The sequence below is a fragment of the Manacus candei genome, unplaced genomic scaffold (genome assembly GCF_025592945.1).
Source record: "Manacus candei isolate 608988 ecotype Guabito, Panama unplaced genomic scaffold, ASM2559294v1 h1tg000126l, whole genome shotgun sequence".
NCBI lineage: Eukaryota > Metazoa > Chordata > Aves > Passeriformes > Pipridae > Manacus > Manacus candei.
This window is the reverse complement of record NW_026138174.1, coordinates 2335087-2361721: the sequence shown is the minus strand read 5'-3', so window position 1 is coordinate 2361721 and position 26635 is coordinate 2335087. Positions and strand designations below refer to the sequence as shown.

At 41.0% G+C, this 26635-nt stretch overlaps 1 protein-coding gene across 1 annotated transcript in view; it reads left to right on the top strand.

Moving 5' to 3' along the window:
- Positions 1–18904, top strand: part of BACE2 (beta-secretase 2) — a 59281-nt gene extending 40377 nt beyond the window's left edge. The window contains exons 3-9 of the mRNA XM_051770834.1: positions 1075–1291; positions 2864–2992; positions 4221–4355; positions 7497–7598; positions 11004–11153; positions 12312–12480; positions 17605–18904. Coding sequence (XP_051626794.1) covers positions 1075–1291; positions 2864–2992; positions 4221–4355; positions 7497–7598; positions 11004–11153; positions 12312–12480; positions 17605–17858 — 1156 coding nt within the window. The 3' untranslated portion in view covers positions 17859–18904. The remainder of the gene's footprint in view (positions 1–1074; positions 1292–2863; positions 2993–4220; positions 4356–7496; positions 7599–11003; positions 11154–12311; positions 12481–17604) is intronic.
- The last annotated feature ends 7731 nt before the right edge of the window (positions 18905–26635 follow it).

Sequence of the window (26635 nt, the reverse complement as noted above, 5' to 3'; positions counted from 1 at the left end):
CAGGGGAGTGTGAAGCCCCACTTCATGTGGATGTTTCTGTCAGAGCAGATGTTAGATTAAAGCTGGGTTGATAAAAATATCCACACCTGATAAATCACCTACCCTTGCTCTTGTTCTACACACTTGTAAAAGTGGTGTTATAAAATTATTTTACATCCCCCCCCAATTTACTTTTTAAAAAGATGTCAAGAGAAAAGTCTGTTCAGGCGAACTGGGTGTGGTCACCTGTGTCTTCAAAAGGGGAAGCTGTACGCCAAGGAATGAGTCCAAGATAAATTGTGAGGGATCTAAAAGTTTTGTAGCTCTTTGGTACGACGTGGGTGGAATATGATTGCCGTATTTAGGGATTACAGGATTTTAAATGGAAAAATCTATTGAGATTTCTTCTAACGTTTGTGTTAAGTCTTCTAAACAGGATTCTGTTCCTTCCTTTGCTTGTCATTCTTAACTACTCCTTTGCATTTGCTACTCCTGTCTGGAAAAAATTCCTTCCTTTCCTCCTCCAAGTCAGTGAATCATTTGTTAATAATATCCAAGTCTACTTGCTTCCTGATAGATAGACCAAACTGCAGATTTAGAAAGCCTCTGTCTTACTGCTGATACTTACAATAACATTCCAATTTACCCAAGATGGATCTTTTAAGGATATTAATGAGGTGTTAGTCTACAGCTATTCAGTTAGCTTGGCATTTCAGTTTTTTTATTTGAATTCAGCAGCTTTTCATTTCCTAACACCACTTAAGATGTTCCTTCTCCAGTTAGAGTGTTGCTCCTATTGTGATGGACCAGTCTGAGTCAGGGACACGCTGCACCAGGTGACATAATACCTTAGATTTAAAAAAAAAAAAAAAAAACGAGAGGGGTTTTGAGTTGAGTTATTGATGGCTCCTGGATAAAAACAGGGCCTTGAGATTTTATTATTTCTGCATTTTTCAGCTTTTACAGACAGTATGCATATATATTTTGCAGGTTTAATTTTTTTTCTCTGTCTCTGGGCAAAATTGAGGTGGAATATATTCTGTCTTGCATCGAGGATGAACAGCTTGTGCATAAGTGTATCTTTTCCTTTTAAAGGTCAAGCACGTACAGATCTGAAGGGATTGAAGTCACAGTTAAGTACAGTCAAGGAAGCTGGACTGGAGTGCTGGGTACAGATGTCATTACTATGCCCAAAGGAATCTATGGCAGCTACACCATCAACATTGCCACCATCCTGGAGTCAGAGAACTTCTTCTTACCCGGGGTTAAATGGCACGGGATTCTTGGCCTTGCCTACGACGCCTTAGCCAAGGTAAATCATCCTTTCCCCAGTGATTGTCTTTCACAGTGACAATAAACAGAAATGTGACAATTAAAATAAAGTGTGCAGATGATCTGTCAGCATTAGGCTCCCTCCCTTCCAGCCGCTCTTTCCTGGATCTTTTATGGTTGTTCCTGAAAGAATTCATTGGTTTGTGATGGTGCCGCATTCCCGTGTGAGGATTTCGGCTTTTTTTTTGGTGATGAAAACTCCAATTTTAGCTCCTCTGGAATGAATGAGCTTTTACAGAGCTTGTAGTACCAGAGTACGGGTCTAAAGTCTTCTGATATGTGTGAAGGGTGTTGTTAGGGCACTGATGACAATCCTCAAGACTTGTCCATGGACTGATGAACTTACTTGGCAAAGCCCTTGGTAGTTCATTGTAAGACATTCTCTGTTCATCAAGTAGAAGTTGGGATGGAGGGGATAGATGGATAATTTCACAACAAATATTAGCCACAGTGTTTCCCTGAACATAGAGCTAAGCACATCACGGTCTTCTGGGGGTAGGAAATTGAGGTAGAAGTTTAAATTAAACCCCAAAATTTATAGACTAAAGCTTATAGCCTTATAATCTAAAACTGAAAATGTGATTGGAATGCCTCATAGACATAGTTTTCAATTTACACATCACAAAGTGAGATCTCTCCAGTTAGAACAAATGATTCAATACTGCCTGACAACTCTGCTTTATTCGAGGGTTGTGTGAGCCTTGTATTGATTTCTGCTGTTGACTTGACATGTACTGTCAACAGGAAGGGAAGAGCTGCTCTTCAAACTCTGGTTAGGGCAAATAGTGTACTCAAGGCGTTGATTTTTCCCTTCTTCCAAAGACTTAAGAGTTGTTGACTTCTGGGGCTGCTCTGTCTTTGTGTAGTAAGAGCCCTTGGCCCCTCACACTTGCCAGGGTCTCTGCCCATCATGAGACCTACGTGCTCAGAAATCTGAATTACAGTGAGGTTGCAATACTCTGAATAACTGCAAAGCAAAGCATGACATGCAGTGTAGGGAGGAACCTGTTGGCCACAGTCAGTTGAAGTGAACGTGCTTGGACATGAAGTCCTTCAAAAGAAATAAGAGGAATTAACAGGCCATTGAATAAGAAGTTTATTAGAATTAAATTATTTTGAAAAACTGAAAATCTTGACCTTAAAGTTTTGCCTTTTTAACTGTGGAAAAGCTTGAAGGGCAAGTTACATTTGTCTGTTCTAATAACCCAAAGCCTTTTCCTACCAGAAAGCATCGGTGAGAGTTTGTGCCTGAAACCACTGTTTGAGTTTGAAAACGGCAATTGAAAATTACTCTTGTGCTTTAGGGATTTGGTGGCAGCCACAGTGACAGTGGTCAAGAGTAAAAATGTTTTTGAAAACAACAGAAACAGAAAAATGCTGTTTTTTTAATGACTTATTATATCTAGAACTTTCATCACCTTGTTGTCAGAAATTCAGTTTACTCGTGAAAAAGTGGTCTTGTTTGAATGATTTGCTGATTTCTGCAAAGCAGCTTTTTAATGAATCCTGCAATTCTTTTGGTCTTTTTGTTTTGTTTTTCAACACCTTCAAGCCTTCAAGCTCTGTGGAGACCTTCTTTGATTCTCTTGTGAGGCAGGCAAAGATCCCCAACATCTTCTCCTTGCAGATGTGTGGTGCTGGACTCCCTGTTTCTGGAAGTGGTACCAACGGAGGTAGTCTTGTGGGTATCTGTCAATCGGAGAGGGAAGATGTATCTTTGTTAATCTCTCCCCCTCTTTTCTGTGACTATTTTACTTCTGCCAAATTTAATGTTTAAATATATTATGTTTTCCGGGTTTTTTTAAGGAAAAGTTAAGCCCTTAGGCAAAACTGAAGCGTCTTATTTATTTTAATTCTCTATTCTTTTTTTTCCTCTCTCAAATCTGAGCAAACCTTTCTTCTTTCAACAAAGGAAAACATAAATGTTGTGGTGTTTCCTCGGGGCAGATTCTGCTACCTTTCTCAAACTGAGTAGTCCCTTACTCAGCTGATAAACTTGTTTAATCTCATCAAAATGTTACAGTAATTTTTTTTTTTACATGATGTGAAAAGGGGGAGAGGAATCAAGGGTCTTTTTTTTTTCAGCTGTTGTTGTTGACAACATACTAAAGGAAAAAATCTGAAGATGAGATCTTCTGCTTGTTGTTACTCTGGAAAGTCTTTCCATCAGTTTTAGTGGGACCAAGAATTGGCCATTACGTATCTAGAATTGGGAGTTGGAATGACCGTTCCCAAATTATGCTGAAATAAGTATATCAGCACAGGCGTTGATCACAAATAGTTATTTTGCAGTGAATTCACATACTGTAAATGTTATTCATGTAGGTGAAGCCCAAGAGAGAATTCACTTAAGTTAGTTCAGTACAAAGTCTGAGAGTCCACGATGCTCCCAGTCATCCTGAACCTCAGTTTTGATGGAAGCCAATAGTGATATCAGTGACAAGATGGTCAAATTCCATTTTGGATGTGTGTAAGAAAAATGAAATGCTCTTGAACAGTATTAAAGCTTTTCTGATCTGATAAAGCAAATTCATCATGTGTAAGTTTAATATTCTGTCCCATTTTTATACATTGCCTGTTTTATACATTGCCCTGAAGATTCTGTTTTGATTTTAAACCGTGGAGCTTTCATAATAAAGTCAGTGTGAGCTTTTAGATAAAGATGCTAGTAATTTGGCCCAATGTGGGAATTCTGTTTGACTGAGGCACAATCTATTTAATGTCTAGATGTTTCATATTGCTTTATTATTGACAATGAACTCGTCACTAAAATCCTTACAAATGATGCTAAATTAAAATTTCGATGCCTTGAGTATCACAATTAAATATTCCCCTTTCTGCATGTACTTGGCCCAAAGCTAAACCTCTGGGATTTTAAAGCATGCTAATTGTTTTCTGCTTTCCCTCAGGTCCTGGGTGGAATTGAACCGAGTCTGTACACGGGGGATATTTGGTACACACCCATCAAAGAGGAGTGGTATTACCAGGTGGAAATTCTCAAACTGGAGGTTGGGGGTCAGAACCTCCAGCTGGACTGCAGAGAGGTATTTGCCATTCTGTGTTTCAGTCTATATAAAATGCAAGTTTGGTTGAGAAAAAACCCACCTGATTGATCAGTTTGGGTCTTTGCAAGCAGATGTGTATCACGGTCTCCTCTGATAACTGGTAACTTTGCAAAGAAATGAGTGAGCTGTGTGAAATTCAGGGTGTGCATCAAACATGCTAAAATTGCTTCACAGAGGACTTTAAAACTCGTTGATAATATTCCAGTAATTTGGAAACTAAGCTATAATTTTTAAGCCAACAGTCCACTGAGAATCAGGCTGCTGTGGTTTGGGAGGACTCAGCCTCTGGGGTTGTTCCAGTCGTAACAAAGGTGTCTAAACACTGAAGATGGTGCAATGATTCAAGGAGACAAGAGTCTTTAAACAACTACAGCATGTGGTTTTCCTACAGCAAAATCAATTCAAATGGGTTTAAAGCAGTTCTGGTCAAACAAAGAAAAGGGGAGATTTTGGACTGACCCTTGTAGAGCTGTCTGAGTACATAATTCATGATGGGAGTGGCAGCTGTTATCCTGGGATGCTCCATAAAGTTCTCATCCTATGCCTCCTCTTTTATTTCATGTTTTTGTAATCTACTTTTGATCTCTTATGCCTTGCCAGTTATTATTCCTGATGGATATATTTTCTGTTTTTATTAGGAATAATGTTCTGTGTTGTTGCAATTTTTATTCCAAAGCCATTTCTTTCTTTTTTTTTTTTTTTTTGTGAAGGATGTCTGTGTATGTGTGTGTTTTATCTGTTTCTCACTGTTGCTTGTTGCTGTTCATGTTTTGATTTTAGTTCTGTAATTTTCATGCCCCGATTTCGTTAGACATTCTGATTTTATCTTGTAGTTGTGCTCTTAGCTGGAAATCATTGGGATGTTGTGCTGGCTGGGGTTAAACCATGTCAGACATGATAATTCTGAAGGTTTTATAGTTCTTATAAATTAAGTGAAATTCATGATTAAAATATTACACGTGCATGAATATTATATTTTCATACAAAATATGGAAATCATATTGCCATATAAATTATTTAGAATTAGTCACAGCATCTTTCAACTTAATAAGCAAAACAAGGTCTATTTAAATGCTTTTGTCTGTTGGTACTGCTAGGAAAGCAAAACCGCTGGTCCTCTTAACAGGAATGTTTGCTTTTCTTTCTTGCCTTTGAAAACAGTCAACATGTTTTTGAAGGTGTAGCCCTTGCACTAATGGCTTAATCCGTGCTGTTTCCAGAAAACGACTCACTTAAAAATCCAGCGGTGTGTTACAAAAGTTTCCTGTTATTGTTGCTGTTTTCTGAGCCAGGGTTTGCTTTCACACTGTGTGTGTGTTAGCACAGCACGCTGGTCACCTATGCACAAGGACTGTGCCTCCCTTGAGGGCAGGCAATCATCCCACAAAAAATTTAGAGGAAAAACAGTGAAAAGGAGCCGGTGTGAATAAAGTTTGGCTGGTTAGGAGCTTGCAGAGGATGCATGAATCACTGCATGGGACGGTGAACTATGCGCCCTCTCTCCTCTCAGTTGTTTTCTAGGAAATGGAACATTATTTGTAACCTTCACCAGAGGCTGCTCCTTTCCTTGCCAGGGAAAAGTTGTCCCCTTGCTTCAGTGCTGGGAATCTGTCCAGTGCTGGAGCACAGCTGTGTCCCTGAGCCCAGCAGGCTGGGGCTGGGAGAAGTCCTGAGCTGCTGGGAGTGCCCTCTGCTTAGGCTGCCCTGGTAAATATTAACCAGGAAGGCCAAGAAGGCAAGTTGCTGCCAGCACTCTGTACACAGCATGAAAATCCTAGTCCCTAGCTGAGCCATCCCACTACTCCCAGCATTTTCCATGGGTTATGTCAGTGGTTGACCCTCCTAACTGCTTGTTTTCCAAGGATGGCAGTGATTGTGTATTTGTGGTACATGTCTGTTACAATGGACTCCACAAGGCCTTGATATTTCTCTCCACTATCTAGAAGTGTATAATAGAAATATAAAGAAGTTTATGAGTGTATAATAAATGGTTTTCTGTTTGCTTTTCTGTCAGCTCAGCATGGCAGCCTATAGCAGCTCTTCCAAAAAAAAAATAATAAAGAAATAGCTGTCAGACCTACTTTTTTACTTTTTGGTGGGTTTTATTTTTGTCACTTCACTAAAGGGACTCCATGTCCATGTGACTTGATAACATCTAAACCAATATATTTTAAATTTACTTGCTGTCTGACCTCTTCCTAAGTAGCTTATGCTGTATATTATCTTGTGTCCTATGATTATGCCATAAACATGTCACTGTTCAGTTATATTAATCCTGCTGCCTAAGCTGGCAACAAAAGTAATTAATACAAACATCTGTCACTGCTTCTTTTTCTTTCCCCCCCCCCAGTTTTTAATGAGTTCGTGGAAAAAGTTCTACTTCTTAAAAAGTTTTTACCTTGTTTACTGTATCTGACACTTGCTGAAATCTCTTAGTCTGAGGGTTAGGGTTTTAATAATAAGAGAAATATTCACTTGGAGGGGGGTTTTGTGCAGATTTTGAGGCAGCAAGACTGAAACTTGAAATTTCTTTGTGCTTGCTTTTGTCTGTGTTTCAGTGGTTTTCAGCAGCCAAGGGAGAAAGGTGTGGTGTTTGTACTCTTGAGCCAGTACCCACACACAATAAGGCCTAATTTTCTCTGGCTACACTTAAATTCGATATGCCAGCCACTAAAACAGTGTCTAGACTGTAGTGAGTTGTGTTCATGGTGGCAGAGGCCTTGATTGAGGGCTTAGACATGTGTGCTTAGCACCTGCCTGCACTGAACATGGAAGTGCCTTTGCCCCCTCTGAGAGGGGCTGGGCTTTACTTCTTTTTCCAGCGTGTTTTGGCCATTTGCACCAGCTGTGGTGGCACACAGCAATTTCCTGAGTGCTGCAGATAAACTCACTCTTGTGTCTAAGCTGATGGTATCTTGCTTTTGCTCTCAGACTTCATTTGAATTCAAGCTATCAGCTGGAGAGGGCTGCTGACAGGAATGACATGCAGGTCTGGGAAGCCAGCTGCCAAAAAAAAAAAAAAAAAGGAAAGGAACAGCTTTGTTATGGTTATGAAACAGTGGAATCTGCATTACAGTAACTACAGTCTCCTTTTTTTTTTTTTTTTTCTCCACTCCCCAGTACAATGCTGATAAAGCAATAGTGGACAGTGGAACCACACTCCTTCGTCTGCCAGAGAAAGTCTTCAGTGCTGTGGTGCAGGCAATAGCTCGAACGTCCCTGGTAAGCTGATGGTGTTAAATCTGCCCAAAATGTGAGATTCCCATTGAATGATCCCGTGATCTTTGAAAGGAGTGTCATCTTCGCTGTCTGCCTTGCAAGTCATAGGTTTTAAACCTGAGGGGAGCAGAATCTTACCTGGTCCAGTCCTGTTAATAAGTGAGAAATGACTGATGGGAAAGGGGAGAGGGAAAGGAAGAGGTGAAAAGGGAAAGGGAGGAGGGAAAAGGGGGGTTCAAGTACAGGCAAAAGTATTTGTATTGAAACGCATCAGAAATAGGGCAGAGACAGCATATTTTGTTCTGAGCATTTCAGAAACACAGACATAATCCCTGTTGCTCTGATTCAAAGTATTAAGAGTGCAAAAATCAGTCCTTTCATTCAAAACAGAGTGTTTCTAAAGTAGAAGAACCTGCTGCTGCAAGCAATTCCTTTCCAAGTATAATGCTTATTGCTGTCTAGAATAAATGCCATTCATTAGGATTATTCCTATCAATAAAGCTGCTTTTGACCTTCATTATTGAATTATTTATGTTCAAAAGCATCTTTCTTTGGAAATAGAGTGGGCTTTAGAAGTAGGGCATGGGGATGGTTCTCTGCATGTAGAGTAGCTGAAGCAGCATTTTCTGGCTAATAAAAACTATTCATAAATTTTTGTTCAATACAAGGAAGAGAACAACAAGGTTAAAGATGAAGAACAAATCCCAAGTATTTCAATGTGAACAGTTTTGTCATTTTTGTCGTGGATTCACAATCAGACAGTAGCAAATCACAGGAAATAACAGTAAACAGCTTCCCAAAAGACAGAGTATTGTCTTGTGTGCTGATAATTCAAGACTGAGGTCCTTTTCCTACCTGATGGAGAGCAGAGATTTGGCATGCAGTGTTCTTCACTGCCTGCAGGTGTCCAATATCTGAAATAAATGTGCCAGTTACAAGTTCTTCTCTTTGCAAAACACTTCAGTATTGACATGTCCAATTTCAGTCTATGGGGGGGAATTGACAGAAGCCACCCCAGAGCCCCTGTGATGGTACCTTGTGGATGGGGCATCCCATGAAGTGGGTCCCAGTGGTTCACAGTCTGCTGCTGGTCAGGACATGGCATGTGAATAGTGGACTGATCAATAAGGTGTTAGAGGGGAACAACTCACTCACTCTGCTCAATGGTTTTTGCTCTTCCTATTAAAAATGCATAAACCAACTCTTCTTTTTCAGGGTTTCTTTTTAATCCCAGGGACCTCCTTGCTGTACTCCTCTTCCTCCACACACCCCAAAATTTACTTTCCCAGCTCTAAAAAAAAAAAAAAGGAAGCAGTCTACTAAATAAGAAGGTAGTCATAGGGATGTAAGGATTGGATTCCGGCTGTGTGGGAACAGTGTCAGAAAAATGGGTATTTTCAGCAACTGTACTGCAGCATCACAACTGTACTCTTAGTCCTCTGTGCTTCTGGCAGGATATGTACCACTGAAACATAAAATCATCTGCTTTAGGCAGACAGCCCTCCCTGACCACAGGTGGACCAGGTTAAGTAAGGAGTCCCTGCTCCTATTTGCTTGTTATGATCTTCCCAGCCAGATGTCATTTCCCCCCTCAGATATTCTGGGATAACTGTGTGTGGCACATGCCTTTATTCAGCTCCATTAAAAAACAGGGCAGTGAGCTTTGTGCTCTTCAGTGGTACAGGTGGTTTTTTTTAAACCAGACTTATTTGGGCTGAAGTCTTTGAGGGAGCAGCTATAGCTGCAGTTTGCTCTTGCTAGGTTTGAAGGGTGGTGGTTTTCATAGATGGGCAGAGATGAGCCACAAAAGGGTGGCACCTTCTACACCTGACTGAGCTGAAGTCAGAGCAGTGCCTGCTCACAGTGTTAATACAATGCTGAGTTAATAAGCTGAAGAAAAGAAGGTTCAAGTAAACCTAAAATCTTTATTTTAATAGCCCTTTAGGTATCATACACTCAGATCTCCCCAATGCATTGCTTCAGCATACAGAAGTAAGGCAAAGAAATGCAATGTATTAAGCAGTCTTTATGGGAAATTAAAGCAGGGACTTAAAGCAGAGCACTTTATACACTTGGTCTGCCCAGTCTAGGTGCTGTCTGGCAGTTTTTCTCAGATCACAAGCTCTGCTTTTCATGACAAAATGGAAAGAGAGGAGAACTGTATTTCTCAGCAGGTCTGGCCTGGGACTAAGCTGTGAGAGGCCCTGTGCTGAGGGATGTACTTAAGCTTGCATTGAGATTTAAGGGTAAAAGCAGCCTGTTTGTGATGGTTAAGTCTCCTTGTTTACATGAGCCCGTGCTTGTTGACCCAAGAAAAAAGATGAGCACTTGAAAGTATGAAGTCTCTGTGCAGCCCTAACCAATATTTCACTGGCAGGTGTGTGGGGAGGGCTGAATACCTGTCACCTGTACAATGCCATATAACTAATGTGCGAGCTGATGTTTACAAAATAATCAATATCACAGATAAATACAAGTGAGGAGAGCAAAGAGGCTGGATTCCATTCTTTTTTTTTTTCTCTCACCCAAATGGAAGGCTTTGGCTTCAGGCAGGCTCAGAACAAGACACTGCCTTGAATGCTGCTTCATGGGGGAATGAAAACCAGCACAAAGCAATGCAGTAAAACAAGGAAGGTCTTTGCTCTGATCTGGCAGCAGGTCAGCTTCAGGGTGCAACAGCATTAGGCAAGATGTTTGTCTTGGCCAAACAAGCTCTGTAGGGGTTTGCTTTTTGCTTTGTTAGTTCCATGGATATATTACAAAGTACTGTTAATCAGCCTTATTTCAAAGGCATGTCAGATTTTACTGGGACTGAGTGATGGGGCAGCAAAAGAGGCAGAGGGTCACCTTTCTTCCCATTGACTTGATTCCCTTAGATGCCAGGAGATTTTTGGCTTAGCCCTTGGGTTCAAAACCCTGAAAGCTGAGTAAGAAGCTGAGGTATGTGAGGAAGGGTCGTCGCTTCGTTACATATTCATGTGGTTTGTGTTTTGGATTGTGTTTTTTATGAAGTGTCTTCTGCTTCAAAACCTTGGTGTTTGGTCAGAGAGGAGGTGGGGAGACACTGAAAGCCCATTGATGCCTCACACATGTTCATTGTGAACGGTGAAAGTAATGAGACACAAACGGGGAGGAGAGGGGGGGCTGACCTTGATTTTGCCTCTTCCCCCTTCTTCCAAGTCGTGCTGGGCTATGGCACACCTCAGTTTGGGTGTTGGGGATTGGGTTTTTGCTTTGACCCTTAAAGAAGCAGCTCAGATTTGCGTTCATGCTTGAATTTCTCCACGGGAATAGAAGAAGTATCAAATAGTGGTAGTGTTCACTTAAAAAAAAATCTATCAAAATGTATGTAATATGTAAGTATCACCTTTTTTTTCTTTTTTTCCCCCCTTTTTTTTTTTTTAATAGATACAGGAATTCTCTTCTGGTTTCTGGACTGGTTCCCAGCTTGCATGCTGGGATAAAACTGAAAGACCCTGGTCCTTATTTCCCAAACTCTCCATTTACCTGAGGGATGAAAACTCCAGTAGGTCGTTTCGGATCTCTATCCTACCACAGGTCTCAACCTTCTTTGTTTATTCACAATGCATTTATTTTTACTATCATAAAGCACATGCTCTTAAAAAGTAGGAGCTGTTTTTAGCAGTAATGGAGAACTGGTTTATTGCATACAAGGGAAATCTTTTTTAATCAGGTTTTAAATAGGGAAAATAACAAACTTTTCAAACCTAAAATTGAGAAAGAAAAGCAGTTTCCCTCTCAGTGCAGTCCATGTAATTGAGAATGATTTTTTCAATTTGTCAGGAAAAACAGGCAAGTTTTTGCTTTGTTTTCATGAGCCACATCAGATGTCAATACAGAATGTCTCTGCTCATTTTGATCTTCTCCGTTTGGGAAGCAAATTGATTTGTTTTTTGTGGCATTTTGAGTTGGAGCACTTCTTCTGAATATGAAAATCTTGGCAGTGACCCTTTGTGAGCTCTTCACCAGTTTCTGTAACTTTGTTGGTTTATCTTTTATTAATATTCCATGCCAGCTTTTAGAATATAATGTGCTACTTTTATTTTTCCTCTCTGGCTTCCCCTCCCAGTATGGTTTGCAGTGCAGGCTGGTATCCTCTAACATTACTAATAGTCTTTTACCTCAGGGGACAGCAGGAGCAAAGGAGAGAATGAACCTATTAAGTACATTTTAACTTGAAATATAGTAAAGCCTTATGATAAACTTTTTCTGTATTGATCATGTAGCTTGGCAGTCATTCATCTTCCCAGAGGAGACAGGGGGCAAAATGTGACTTGAATTTATAAATCTAGAGCCTTGAAGCTGATACTGAATCCTCTCTGAAACAACTCCATCCTGATGATTTTTTAAATAATAAAACGATTCTCTCATTTGAGTTCATATCCCAAGTTCTTTCTCAGCTATCATTCCCTTATGGAAAATACAAGAAAAAGGGGATCTTGTGAATTTGCTGTTGACCTTCACATGGTGACTGACTGTGTTCAAATTTAAGCTTATAATCCAAGAGCTTTACCTCTCACCTGCATGTGAGCTTCGACCAGTTTTAAATCCTGCACAGAAAACTTTGCCCCTGTTAATTCTCTAATTCCAGTGGGGTTTGAGTGCTTGACTATAAAAACCAAGAGGACTGAACTTCTGACTACTGTGTGGTGTGACTTCTTACACTCTGGATCTTTTGTTTGTTTGTTCTAATAGCTCTATATCCAACCCATCCTCGGAATAGGGGAGAATTTGCAGTGCTACCGGTTTGGCATCTCTTCCTCCACAAACGCTCTGGTTATTGGTGCTACAGTCATGGAAGGCTTCTATGTAATATTTGACAGAGCCCAGAGGAGAGTGGGCTTTGCAGTGAGTCCCTGTGCAGGTAAGAGAAATATTGCTGAGGACCTGGTGAGTGAGGAAACCCCTGCTGTCTCAGAGGAACACCTTTGCCACTTACCTGATGGGGAAAAGTGTGGTTACTCATAGAGTGTGAAGAGTATATTTTTGAGCAATTCCAAGCTATTCACACTGCAAAGAAAGGGGGAAAAAAAAGCAAAAAAAAAAAAAAAAAGCTGTTTTGCAACAGTCTTCTGGCATGAAGTGAATCAGCCCTCAGCTCTGGGTACCTTCACTGTGTTCTTCCCTCTCACAGAGATGATCTTCCCAAGACATCTGTCTGTGTGTGCAGTTTCCCCAACAGTTATATCAGATGAGTCCCTGTTTTTAAGGCAGCTTCATTTTTGTGTAGCTCCTGCTCTAAATTGTGGATAAATGGATTCTTCAACTGACTTTTGCAGTGTGCAGTGAAGTACCTTACTAACTCTTTACTCTTAATGTAAATTGAGCCTCTTCAGCCTCTTGGAAATTCACAAGGAAAGAGCTGAGGTGAAAATGGGACATATTCACATTTCACATTAAGACTTGTGGTGTTTATGTGGTTCTAAACAAATGGTTTTGTCAGTGGAAGTAGAAAGGCATAAGTTTTTTAATTAGTTGCTAAGGAGATGTGAAAGAGCTCATGGCTCTTGGAGATGGTCCCATGCAGGGCTAAGAGTTGGACTCTGATCCTTGTGGATCCCTTCCAAGTCAGCATATTCTGTGATTCCGTGATAACTTTTGGCTGATTTTACTGTGCTGGTTAACTTTCTCGCTCTTTCATCATTTCTCTTACCTCACCAAGAGTAGCTAAAACCAAAGGGTTTGGGGTTTCCTTGCCTTGTTGTTCAGGCATTGCTTTGGCATCACAAGAACATACAAGTGGGAGAGGAGGGAAAGGACGTGCACCCATATGCAAGTCTCTGTCCCAAACAGGAGTGGCTTATGCCCTGAAAAACCTTGTGTCACCTGAGATTTGCATGAGAAAAGGACTAGGCCTGACAGTGCTTCTTTAATCTCCAGTGTTTGTGTTAGAGAGGGTAGGGATAGTAAGGATTTGAGTGCTTAATGCAGCCAGGGAATAGAGGCGAGGAAGAGAAATGCTAGCTGGCCAAGTTGTAGCTGTAGGGCATTTTTAAAACTGCCTTTTTTTTGTTTTATTTTATTTTATTGCAACGTCTCCATTGTGAATGGGTTCAGAATTGTCAGTTTTGAGCTTGCTGTGGAAGAAAATCCAGATATTGATATGGGTTGCTCAATGGAGGTACTGTGCAGGGATGAAAGACACATTTTGAATGCACCTGGCAGGAGAGTGTGACTAGACAAATACTGCAGGCCAGGCTTTCCTGCCTTTCACTCTTCCTTGTGCTTCCTTGTTGCAGTTTTAGCAAGTGCAGAGCTGCCTCCTGTCCCTGTCACACTGCAGCCATTAGTGGAGCATTTTGACAGGACATATTGACTGAGGTGTGACGGTCAGCAGGGGATAGGAGCCAGCTGGTGGGCACGAGAACTGCTGTGACAGCACTCCTCTGTTGGGAAAAATAATTGGGGAACCATAATAATAAAAACACCTTAGTGTTAACATTGCTACCTGGAAGATAGTTTGGCTGTTTCATGTGGTTCTGCCAGGCTTGTCTGGAGAGGAAGAACTGCTGGAGAGAAATGCAGTTGGAACTTATGTGAGCTTGGGCACATGACTGGACCCAGCTGGTGCTGGGAGACGTTTCCTCCTCGTCTCTCTGTCCACGTTCCGTGCATATGTCTAACCAAGCATCACGGGAACTGAGCTTCCTGAGGAGTCAGATGACTGTCTGAGGCAAAATACACTGATTTGTCACATTCCACTGACATTTTGCTGGATGTGCCAGTTATTCTGAGTTCGCTCCTTCGCAGCTTGTGGTTTCCATATTTAACTCTACTTCCATCAGAGACCCACAACTGTGAGTGGTGAGTGTCGGTGCAGTGTGAGGGATTAAGCTGCCTAACTGGCTTCCTGTGGAGGCCAGCCTTGTCCTCCATAGCAACTACATTAATGTAATTTATTTGGAGCTTTTTAAGGCTGTCCGTGGGCATAAGTCAAACTGAATTGCTGGGGGCATAAATCTTCAGAAACAGGGAAATGTAAAAGGCCATTCGGTGTGGCTTTGCAATGACCTTATGCTTTCTTAGTGTTAACATTAAATTAAATCCGTGTTTTTATAAGGTGTTAAACTGGTACCCGCTGAATGCAAAAATCATGGGAACAACTCCCAAGTTATTATTGGGGCTTGGCTACAAATAAGAACTGGTTTATCCCACACCACTCCTTGGACCATTTTCATTCTCCAGGATACACCAAGAATGAGGAAAGTTAGATAGATGGCTGCAGCTATTCCACTGTAGCAGGAAAAGAAACTTGCTTTTTCCTCAGTATGTGAAACCCTGTAAGACTTACTCAGGCAAAGAGTTTCAATTTGCCTTTTGATAACTTGTTTACAGGATGACTAGAAAAGGTTTTGGGATCAGGTCCCTTCTTGAGACAGGATGTTCAGATCCATGAGTTAGTTTTAGTGACTTCCAGGGGCCCCTTCCAAGCTGCACTTCATAATTTTTAGATAAATTTGATCTAATTCCAGGTTTGCTTCCTTTGCAAAGCACCCAAGTTAGTTAGTGAGTGTGGGTGTGTTAAGTTCTACACTGATGTTAGAAAAGAGCATGTTTCCAGAGGCGCCTTTCATGTACTGTAATCATCAGTAATGAAGAAAATCTCATTTATTCAAGGTCATGAAAGTATTGTAGGTAACTATCACCAGGTGTTCTAGGAAAATACACCAAAATATCCTAATTCAGTTAATGTGTAATATTCTAAATGCCTGTGACTGGTAGTTTATGTTCAGGGCTTGTTTGAACAATTTAGGCAAATTTCCCCTCAATTTCTCTGGGGATGGAAGAGTGTGAGGGAAAACTTTTTTATTTTTGGAGGGAAGAAATCAGAAGCTGTGCTGCTATCAGACATTCTCAAAATGTGATTTAAAACGTCAGCCACTTTGGCAACAGGTTTGTATTGTCTTTTCTAATAGGAGTAATTATTGCACTCAAGGCAAATAATGAATAATTAGACACTGTTTATTTTCAAAGCTCTCTCCAAGGTGGAAAATTGTATTGCCTTTTTTTTTTTCTCCACTTCTCCAAAATACTACTAAGTAGTAATACTTAGGCCTTGTTGCTGCAGCACTTCATGGAGACAAGTGAAAGAGGGGGTGAGAGGGTGAGATGTCCAGAAGAAACAATGGCAGGACAGACAAAGCACAATCCTGGGACTTTGAACAAAAAGGATTTCTACCACTGACTTTCTAGGCAGTCTTTTACCATCTGATAAGTTTAGAGAGTCTGTGTTTGGTGTTCACCAGTGTCAGGGTGCTGTGGGTGCAGCCTTAGTCCACTCTAACTGTGTATTGCTGCTAAAGGAGTCTTCCCACACTTACAGCTGGAGAAGGAGTTGGTTCAGTTGGGTAATCCTTCAGAAAATTCCTTTTTTTGCGCATTTTTTTCATTATGGTAGATTGGTTTTCCATCTGATCTGTGAGCGGCAGCACCAGCCCACAATTATTAAGTCTAACAAGAGCTAAATCTTAAAAGTGATGCAAAGTGTTGTGAGGCCAGGGACTGAATACCAACTGAAATGTATGCAGGTAAAGCAACCAACCTGTTCTGCATTTGTTTGTCCACAAAGAACCTTAAAGTCCACCTTTCCTGCCTTTGCAAAACACTTCCTTCCAAGGAGTATTTTATGCTAATCTCTTTAAACATGGTTTCAGCAGTCATGACTGAGTTGTGTAAATAAGAGATACTGTTTTCATAGTGGGATCACTTACAATTGGGCAAGAGTGTGTCTGTTTATAAAATGAAAAAGAAATCAAGCAGGACAAGTAGAACTGAGGCCCTTATAAAAAGTGCTCAAATGTGTCTTGAGCACTAGAGAAGTGGATTACAACTGTTTGGAAGACTTGTTAAAATATACAGACAGTGCTAACTGCAGACTCCTTGCTGCCCCAAGCAAGCTGAAAGGTGTCCATCCTTTACCCTGCCACACACCCACAGGTACGAAATGCTCCCAATATTTTGTTGCCCCAGGACAACTCACTTGCTCTGCCATTCCAGCACCCTCAGCCCTGTCCACAACTCAGGGGAACTTGGCTGTGCCTGCCACGGTTTCTGTGACAACCATGGGCAGCATAACCCTTTTTAGCACATCCTGGTTTGACAAGTAGGGGGCTGTGGTGGTAATGAAACAAAGTCACACAGTCTGTGATGCTGCTGAGATGGATGGCTGTTCAAAAACCGAGCTGCCAGGGCACCCCTTCGTGCTTCTTGCCTTAGCTTTGTCGTCATTTCTTGAGCTGCTTGGTTAGTTCTCCCTCCCTGCCCAACAGCGCTGCTCCTTCATGCCCCAGCTCCTCGTTCCTGACACTGACCTTCCTCTACACCGTTCCCCTTTTTGGACAGCTGTCACCCAGCTCTCCTGCCTCACCTCCCCTTCCTTCTGAATTTTCACCTCCTCCCACAAGAGTGTCTGTGCTGCTTTCCACCTTGCACCTCATATTTAGGGTGCAGTGCTGTAAGGTGTCTGTGAAGCCTGTGAACCTGCATGCTGCTGCCTAAGACCCTGGGAAACAGCAAACACAGAAGGCACAGGAATCATCTGAGGTACTTTTCCAGTTGCTGGAAATGGCAGAAACAAACAAAAACTGCCCTGGCTCTGACCTACACCAGTGTAGATGTTGTAGGATATTTAAACAGACATTTCTGAAAGGTTAGTCCAGAGAGGAAAAAGCGATCCAGGGGTTTGGGCTCTGACTGTGGCTGTGGCAGAGCTGATTTAAATGTCTGTTCTTTCATAGACAGCTTGTGTAGATGTGGGAGTGTCACAGTCTCCTTATGCTTCAGATTCCGTTTTTATAAACATGGGATTGCAGCATTTTTGTTGCAATGAGAAATGCAATAAAACATGAGTATGCTGAGATGCATGGTGATGGAGGGAAAGGGATATACAGGTATTTAGGCTAGATCTCTTTGTTATTTGCTTTTAAATGGTGTCTGTAGACTTAAGGTTGTCTATAGACTTAATGTTTTTCTTTCTGCACTTTCTCAGAAGCCGATGGCTCTCCAGTCTCTGAGATTGAAGGCCCTTTCACAACAGCAGATGTTGCGAGCAACTGTGTTTCCAGCGTTTCTTTCCACGAGCCCGTGTTGTGGATTGCCTCCTATGCTCTCATGAGCCTGTGTGGAGTGATCCTCCTGGTGCTGATCATCCTGCTGCTCATCCCACCCCGGTGCCAGCACCGCTACACGGACAATGACGTGGTCAATGACGAATCCTCCTTAGTGCGTCACCGGTGGAAGTGAGAAACTTGATCCTGAAAAACCTGGGACTCCCAACGGAACAAAGAACAGAGAACTTTGCCAAGGGGAAGAAGCCAATGCCTCGGTCCTTTCTGCGTCCATTGCAAATTGCTGTTGAAATCCCACCAAATATCCTGCATCGTAACTTTTATAGCTTTATTTTCTAACACTGATTCTGAACCAAAGCACTGTTAACCACCTCTGAAGTGCTACGGTACTGGATTTGCTACTGCAGTGCAACGAGCCTTTATGCTCTCAACAGTACCTTCTTTAAAAAAAAATCTAAAGAAAAAGATTTAAAAAAAAATATATAAAAAACCACACCATCATGTTCTTCCACTGTCTGAACAAAATTGTCCATCTCTCTTTCACAACAAAAGGACCTGTCAGTATTTTCTAACTAATCGAGCCCTGACTGTAGAAAAAGAGAAAAAAAAACAAACTTTAATAATCTTTCTTATTAATTGCATTAAATGAATCCTGCTTTCTGTTTACACCACTTTATTTTGAAACTGTGCTTATGGTGCGGGGGAGGGAGAAAAGTCAGGCAGAAAAGTAAGCAGCAGAGAGAGAAAAGCAAGTGAGGTCAAGAGGAAATGTTGGTTTGTGGTTTCTTCTCCTCAAGATCACTGCTGCCACTTGAGAGGGTCACCCTCCCTGAGTGTTACGAAACAGCTCGAGGTGGTGAAAACTGGGTAAACAAACTTGTTCAGCCTTAGTGTAAAACAAGACTACCTCTCTTAATTCACAAGGATGCTACCACTGGTGAGCGTGTGGCTTAGGACTGGTCTTGAAGCACAAGATGCTCCATCCAACCAAATGGAACTGCTTGGCTTTGAATTCTTTGGATTTTATAAAAATTAGTACTTCGTGACTTTCCACTTTGGTGCACAAAAAAAACAAAACAAAACAAAAAAAAAAGGCCTTTCAGTTTTCCCCCTCCTGTGGGAGTTTGTTTGGTTTTTTTGAGTTGAGGCTGACTGATACCTAGAAAAGGCTGATCTGCATATGTATGGGCAGGCAATAAAGCAAAGGTCTGTGTTCTGTGACGTCTTTCTCTATTTCCAGTGAGTGTGTAACTAAAAGGAAACAACAAAATAAGAAAGACAACTTTTTTTTTTTTTTTTTTTTCTGAGCTCAGCAACTATGAGTTCAAAAGAGAAGTATCTGTCTTTATGGACAGGCTATGAAGTGAAAGTCTTAATGCTGGCTTGTTTTCCAACTCGAGCAGCAGTTGGAGGTGTTTAGTTTTAGCTTCACCGCTGTGTCAATCAAATGAAAAGTGTGTGTGGACTGACTGGCTGAAAACAAACATATGGTAAGACTGAGAACAATAGTGGGAGAGAGCAGGGAGGAGTAGATTTGACCAGCTTTCTATTCTGCAAGTGCAGATCTTAATGCTGGGGTCAGAAGTTGGGCTTTTCTTTGCAGATAGGACAGTTCTTCTTGTCTCTAGTCAGTGAGCATTGCAGGACCTCCATGGCTTCTCTGTAACACTGGCCAGTGTTTGGATTTGAAAGATAAACGATGCAAGGCTGAGGATTTCACTGATAACTATTAGTTATCTTGGGAGGTATTTTTATATATATGAAAAAAAGGAAAAAGTTATTCCTTTGCATTCTGATAGCAGAGCAGTTTGCATATCCATGTGAGAAACCAGGAGAGAAAAAAAAAAAAAGGAAGCTTAACTCTGAATTTCCCAATGCCTTGCCTAGACAGTTTTCTGCCTATAATCCCTTCACATAGCTCTCTGATTCACACTGCATCTGACTCTGCATGGAATAAGGAAAGATTTCTGAGGGGTTTTTTTCAGGAGTGGTGCATTTACAGAGGTGCACGTCATGTGTGTGAAAATAAAACACTGCAGGGGTATTTTTAACTAACTTGTGTGTTTCACATCATAACTGGCAGGGCCTGTGGTTTTCTTTCCCTTCTAATACTTGCACTCTCAGATTGCTTGGCTCAAAGGAGTGAAATAATTGATGTGCTGATCCAACGTCTGAAAATTATTTCTCTTGGAATTCGGAGTTGGAAACAGACGGGAATTTTTGAGTTTGTCTCTTTCTTCCTCTGCCTCTTGGTTTTTAAGAGGAGAAAAATTGTGAACCACAAGACATATAAGAAACCACAGAGCTTAGCTATTTTCCCAGTGTTCCGTTTTCCATATCTCTTAATATCTCATAACTATGATTTTGAGTTCCATATTGTCCTCCTGGGTTTGGCTTTACACATAACAAATAATTTTCAAGTCGTATTCCTTCTTTTTCTACAGTATGGCGATAGAAGTAATGCTTCTTCTTCAAACAGAAACACAGTCTGAATTTTGAATTGATACAGTGTTAAACAATAAACCCTTTTTCAATTCAGAAAGTAACAACACTTGTTTCCTATTAAAAGGTTTCATCACCGCTTCCCTCACCCCAGCCCCTCCTATATCCCTACCACAAAGAGTTTTAGGAAGGAATTTACTGGGAAAGGTTCTCAGTATGTTTCTAGTGCCAGCTGAGATTTCTTGTGAGTTGGTTAACAAAAGTCTTTTTAATGCACTGGATTTCATATAAAAGCCTTTCAGTTTTACCCTTTCACTTTGAATGTCACTGGTCAAGATATTTTAATAAAAACACTTGAATTATAGGAGCAATAATCAAGCAGCACAGAGGAAATACTAATATATTCCTGAGCTTTCATGGCACTCCTTGCTACTAACATTTGGCTTACAGTAAAAATGCTGTTAGTGACATCTGCTAGCAGCACAAACTTCATCTTAGCTTGTAAATTGATACTTACACTGGCAGATATTCAGGTGAGTATTGCTTTGTTGCTCTGGCAACAAGAAGAGCAATAGAAACCCCTGAGGGTTCATTTTTAGCCTACAGCACATTAAGAAAAATAATGCTCTTGAGCATTTTTGTGTGGAAGATGAAATACAGTGGCAGACTACAGTATTACCAAGTGTGTGTCACTAGTGATCTCTTTCCCTGATATCTTTAAAGGGAAAAAAAATACGCTGGGAGGTATTTTGTGTTCCTGTTACTAACTTCAGATGTAAGATTAAACCACACCTTAAAAAAAAAAAAAAAAAAAAGGAAGTGAGGGTATAAAAAAACCAGAGCACTGAGTAAAAATGGTGCTGGAAAATATCCTGTATTTATTGTGGAAGTCAGGAATGCTCCAAGCCACAGCACTCCACATCATTCCTTGTACAGGGATCAATATTTCTTGCTGAACCAGCATTTTTCTGATGTGGGTGTAATATCACATACCATGAGAGTGTCAGAAAGCTGTGTTTCATTGGGTGCAGCCTTTTAGGTAATTGATACTATCAGTGCAATCATGAGGGATTTGAAGGGATGTGATTTGAGTTCCGCTAGTTAAACCTGAGTTCAGGCAGGGGAATATGTTGGTTCTACCCCACTGCCTTCACAAGTTTTAGAAATGTTATCATGGGCTTTTTTGGCTCAATTTAAATGCTGAAGAAAATAGATGAAAGGTTGGAATAAGCCTTTTGTTCAGGTTCTGTAAAAGAAGTCAGGTAGAGGGGATTGTTTTATTTTTAATGTGAAAGGGCTTTGTGTTTAGGATTTGTATGTTGGATCAGCTCAAACACAATACATCAAGGCAGTGCAGCATTCCAGTTCCCAGCTCTGATGCTATGCAGGTTAACTCGAGGTGATCACAGAAGTGTGGGGTTTGGGGTCTCTGGTTAAACACTTCAGGTGCCCAACAACAGTTAAATTTATCAGCTAAAATCAACCTGTGAGCATCCTACCCAGTTCCTTTTGGTGTATTGGGTGGTTTTGCTCAAGGGTGAGCCATTTTCCTGCTAACCTTGTCCTTTTAAATATTAAAAGGTTTAGGAGAGTTACTTAACACAGCAGATTTTCCCAGAGAGAGAGGTAGAAAGAGAGAGAGAGATCCTTAAAGTTTCTGATAATCCAGAATGATTGTGCTGCTGAAAGCTTTAATTTCTGTAGGGCTTTCCATCAGCTAGGTTGGTTGGTTGTGATATCCTGATCTCAGACATATATATAAGTAGCAATATGAGCTGTGTAGTGAAGAGTGCTGGTACAGTGACCTATGGAGCTGCAAGTGAAAGGAAATTATGAAAAGAAAGAAGTAAGCTACCTTTAACTTCATTAAAAATTGCAGGAGCATAACAGATGGATCCTTTTAAGAAAGGGCTGTACAATTTACCAAGACATTAGTTCCTGTCAAACTTGACTCTTTGATTGATAAATTGTTCTTTTCTGGCTGCTGTAGTTCTTGCTGCTGTTCAGAGAAGTGAAGACAGATTGGTAACGGGATACGAGCAATCTCTGAGCCAGTTAGATTTTCTGGCTTCTGAGGCCTAATTAGATGTTGATCCAGGCTTGTGAGTAATCCAGCACCCTGGTAATAGCTCCTCAGGAATGTTAGCAGAAATAGAGGTGTTGGTTTCAGCCGAATGAACGGCAGATGAGATGCATCTGTCCCACAAAAGCCACTGCTGTGAACTTGCACTTGTGGTGAGCTGAAGGTGGCTGGAGGTGTGAAATGTGGAGAGGTTAAATAACTGAGTCTTCCACCAGGCTTCCAGAGCAAGGCTGAGGCCCCTTGGAAGAGCCAAATGGGAGAGTGACAGCGGTTGCTGACAGGCTGCTGTAGGAGTAACATCAGTCAGCCCCCAGGGTTCCCTTGCCTGAATATTTTGAAAACCAGCACTCTGAGGTGCCTGTTGGTGCTTCTGGGAATTGTCCACTCACAGATGAATAAGGGGCACTATCATCTCTAAGCAGAATCATTGCCCAGTTGCTGAATATTCCCCTCTCTGTATAACAAAGCACACAGTGCTGTGTCTCACCCCCCAGCAATATCTGTTTGTAGGCAAGAAGACACGTTGTCATAAAACATGTTGACATGTTGACAGTGACTGTACAGGAGTAATAAAAGAATGTTTTGTGTTTGCTTTGGGTGGATATTTGTGGTCTGGTAGTCTTTGAAATACTGGGAATTTTACACTGGACTGCAAAGGCACATCCAGAGTTTCTTTTAAGTCAGCCAAAAAGTAAAACACAGACGGTAATTTTCAGCATTTAAAAGGAAGTAACCCTCAATAACTATTGTCTCTTTTTTCTCTTTTTGATTGATTGTAATCACCTAACATAAATGTATGTTAGGGTAGTTGCTGTCCTACTAATTCTCTGGTTGTAAATCTGATTTTTCTGATTGTCTTCTGGCCCGCTCAACCCCTCTGCCTCCACAAAAAAATTCCTAAAAGCTCCATGTCCTCCTAAGAAAAGATGCAGATTTCTTTTTTACCATTCACAGACCTGTTTTAAAGTAGCTTTTAAGGCTTTAGAAATTAACTCCACGTTGCAAATACTTGGCAGGAGTATTAGGAGAAGAATTCGAGACCAAACTTCATCTTTTCCAAAGGTCCCTGAATTTTTCCTGTGTGCAAATAACTCCTTTGTGCATTTGACTACATTTCCTAGACCTCTTTTGCTTCCCACTTGGAAATACTCTTGGTATTCCTCGCTGGTCCTGTTTGTAAATTCTTTGTGCTTAGAAAATACAGGGGTGGAGAGAAGGACCACGAGGAGCTGTGGGAGTTGGTGCCATTCCTTAAGCAGGTGACATCTTCTTTCTTGAAGGCCTTGGTGGTTTTTGTCCAGCACCAACTGCACTGGACCATTATGGTCTGTTGGCTCATTTTGGTGGCAGAGACACTTCTGCTCCTTCCACCTGAGCAACTGGACCTGCTCTGATTTTACAGCAAGGTGTACTTGGGCAAAACACTTAAATAAACATTGTGTGTAACAATCCTCTCTCACACCGCCCTTTGAGGAGGGAAGTTTTCACAGAGCCAAGTCAAACCTGCAAAGGGGATGTTTATTCCTGTGTTTTCAGGGAGGGATTATGTAGGTGAGTGTTTAAATGGCTGCATTTGCAACATAGATGTCCTTTGAAAAATTCTGTGGGGGGAAAAAAATGAACTTGAGGATGTTGAAGTGGTCCTAAAAAGACAACTGACAATTTCTTGGCAGCACAAAGGCATGGATTGCTGCAACATGTCCTGGAAAGAATTGCTTTGATGGCCAATACTCTGTGCATAAACTGTACAAAGCTGAGTGTTCAAATAAGTCTTAATCTGAAAAAGGCAGTTCACATTTTTTTATTGAAAATTTTATATGGAGATGCAGAGATCTTTTAAAACTTTAATACTACATCAGTTGTTATTTTATAGTTATTTAGGAAGTGTGGAAAGGATTTCACCACTAAGGAAATGATTTCATCTTGTAGAGGTATTTCTTCACCTGTTTGTTTGTTTATTTTTATCAGATAATATTTTTAACATTGACTGAAAGGAAAATGGGATCAAAACATCGAAAAAACGTGGTATAGTCTTTCTAAGTCAGTCTTCAGGTGATGTTAGGATGTCTATCCCACTTACTGTCAAGCCTCATTACTCAATTTTCAAAAAAATTGATACTTTGTACTTTCAGGCCTTGCCATTTTCAGATAAACAGTATGTAAAAGATCAGATTTTATGCTGCTTAAAATAAATGATTAATTCTTTCAACCTATTCTGTGTGTCTTTTTAAACACTGTCAGGATGAACTTCAAAGCTGATAAATTATATCTGTCCAAGTTCTTCCTGTGACTTTCAATTCTACCTTCTGGCTTTAGCTCTGAAGGGAAAGCAGAACTGCTTTAGATCCCATCTGAGCCTTGCCGGGAGGAGGCAGGCAAGTTTAGTTCCAAGGTGTTGATTTTTTTTCCTGCTTATTCCCAAATAAGCAGGAAATAAATGTTCTTGCTTTCAACTTTTCATCAGTTCATCGCAGTATTGGACAGAATCGGGCACGGAAAACATGAAGTCGAGAAGACGAAGCTTCTGATCATTTGGAAGGGATGCAAGTCACATTTTGGATTGTCGCTGTCTGCTTCACCGTGGATGAGGAAGGGACACAAATCGATGTCCCTGTCCCCAAGGCAGGGAGCCACCCCCTGCTCTGTGCTCCTTATCCCGCCAGGTGGAGCCCACGGTGTGTTTTTTAAACCGAGTTCTGAGCCCTTTCACAGCATTTTCCCTTTCTTGTTTGAATTCCACTAAAAGTAGTTTCACGTTCTTTTTTAAATATCCTTCCTGAAAGGTCCTCACCTCAGGGTCTTCTGATCCTTGAGTCTTCCCTCCACCTAAAAGCCTCTTTAAAAAGTCCACGATCTTTAAGCCCTGAGCTTTTTGAAGGTAGCACAGTGTATTGTGCCTGCTGGGAAATTTAGGGGATTGGTCAAGTAGGCTGGTTTTGCTTGTTACTGTCCTGATATTCTCTGTGTATTGCAACAGGTTGTCCAGAGAAACTGTGGATGCCTCATCCCTGGAAGTGTTCAAGGCCAGGCTGGATGGGGCTCTGAGCAATCTAGTGGAAGGTCAGGGGTTTGGAACTAGACTATCTTTCATGTCCCTTCCATTCTATGATTCTGTTATTACACAGCTCTGCTCACAGGGCCACGGTACAACTTCTCATTCTCGTGCTTAAACTGCTCTTGAAATTGCCTGTCATCTTCAGGGCACCTTTCGTGCTTCAGGCTCGTTGAATTCAAAACTGTAAAGCTGTTCATTCACTCTCTTCTTGCTCATCTTTCCCCATTAAAGCTTCCCTGTTTAGACAAAACAGCTTTTAAGTTTCTGTGTGAAACACAAAAGAAGTTACTGCAAGAATATGGCTTTTTTGGTAATGACAGTGCAGTGTAGATGAACATGTGAAGGTTTACAATTCAAGTGCTCAATAAAATTTTCCAGGACAATGTGTTATTCTGATGGCCACTTAAACAGTAAACATTAACTATTCTTCCCTTTCTGCACCAAAACAAACTCTTTAAAAATAAATGGTTTATTATTTCTTTTTTTTTTTTCCTTCTTACAAGTACCATCTACCTATACCTTGACTCATCATTTGTTTTTCTAGGAAATTCAGTAGCATTTCCCAAGAAATACAGGTTATTGTAAAGACTACAAGGATCTATGCTGCCAGTACCTACACAAATATTAGCATATTGGGTTTTTATAGTTGTTAGCTAGATAAAACTGCTCTTTATGGATAAACAAGGTATTGTAATTCTTCAGATACATTCTTTTCATGCACCCAGAATTGTCCTGAAGTATTATGACTAGGAACACTATTTACTTTTCCTTTGAGTGATTTTTAATTGTAAGTTTAACATGAACTTCAACTTTCTGTGTTCTTACTGTATGAAGGATTTTTTTATTGTTGTGCATCTCGAACAAACTCCAGGCTGCTGTCTTATACTGATTTTTAATTGCTGATGTATTTTTAGTCTCCCCTGACTAACTAATACCCACCTTTTCCCCACACTGCTCTGAAGTATCAACCCACTGTGACTGCTCATGTCACTTCCTAGGTTAGGTGATAGGTTTTTTTCTCTGTTCTCCTTTTCTAGAAGACAGGAAAAAAATCCAACTCTCTCAATGTCTGTGCAGATTGGGCTTCAAAAGTAGATTCCATGTGGTTTTTTGTCTCTTTTAGATCTCCAGCATCACCTTCTGGTGACCTGAGTCTGTCACGGTGGCATCAGCCTGACCCTGCTGAGACACCTGGTGTTAGCAGAATGGATCAGGGAGGAGCTCCAGGACGGACCAGGGGATGTCACCAAGCTACAAGAGCTTTGGGACTGTTGATAAAAGGGACCTCACCAATCCAGCTCCCTCTGGTAAATCTCCACTTGATTGAGTGGGCTTGCAGAACTGTCTGGGATTCCACAGGGTCTGTCCTAAC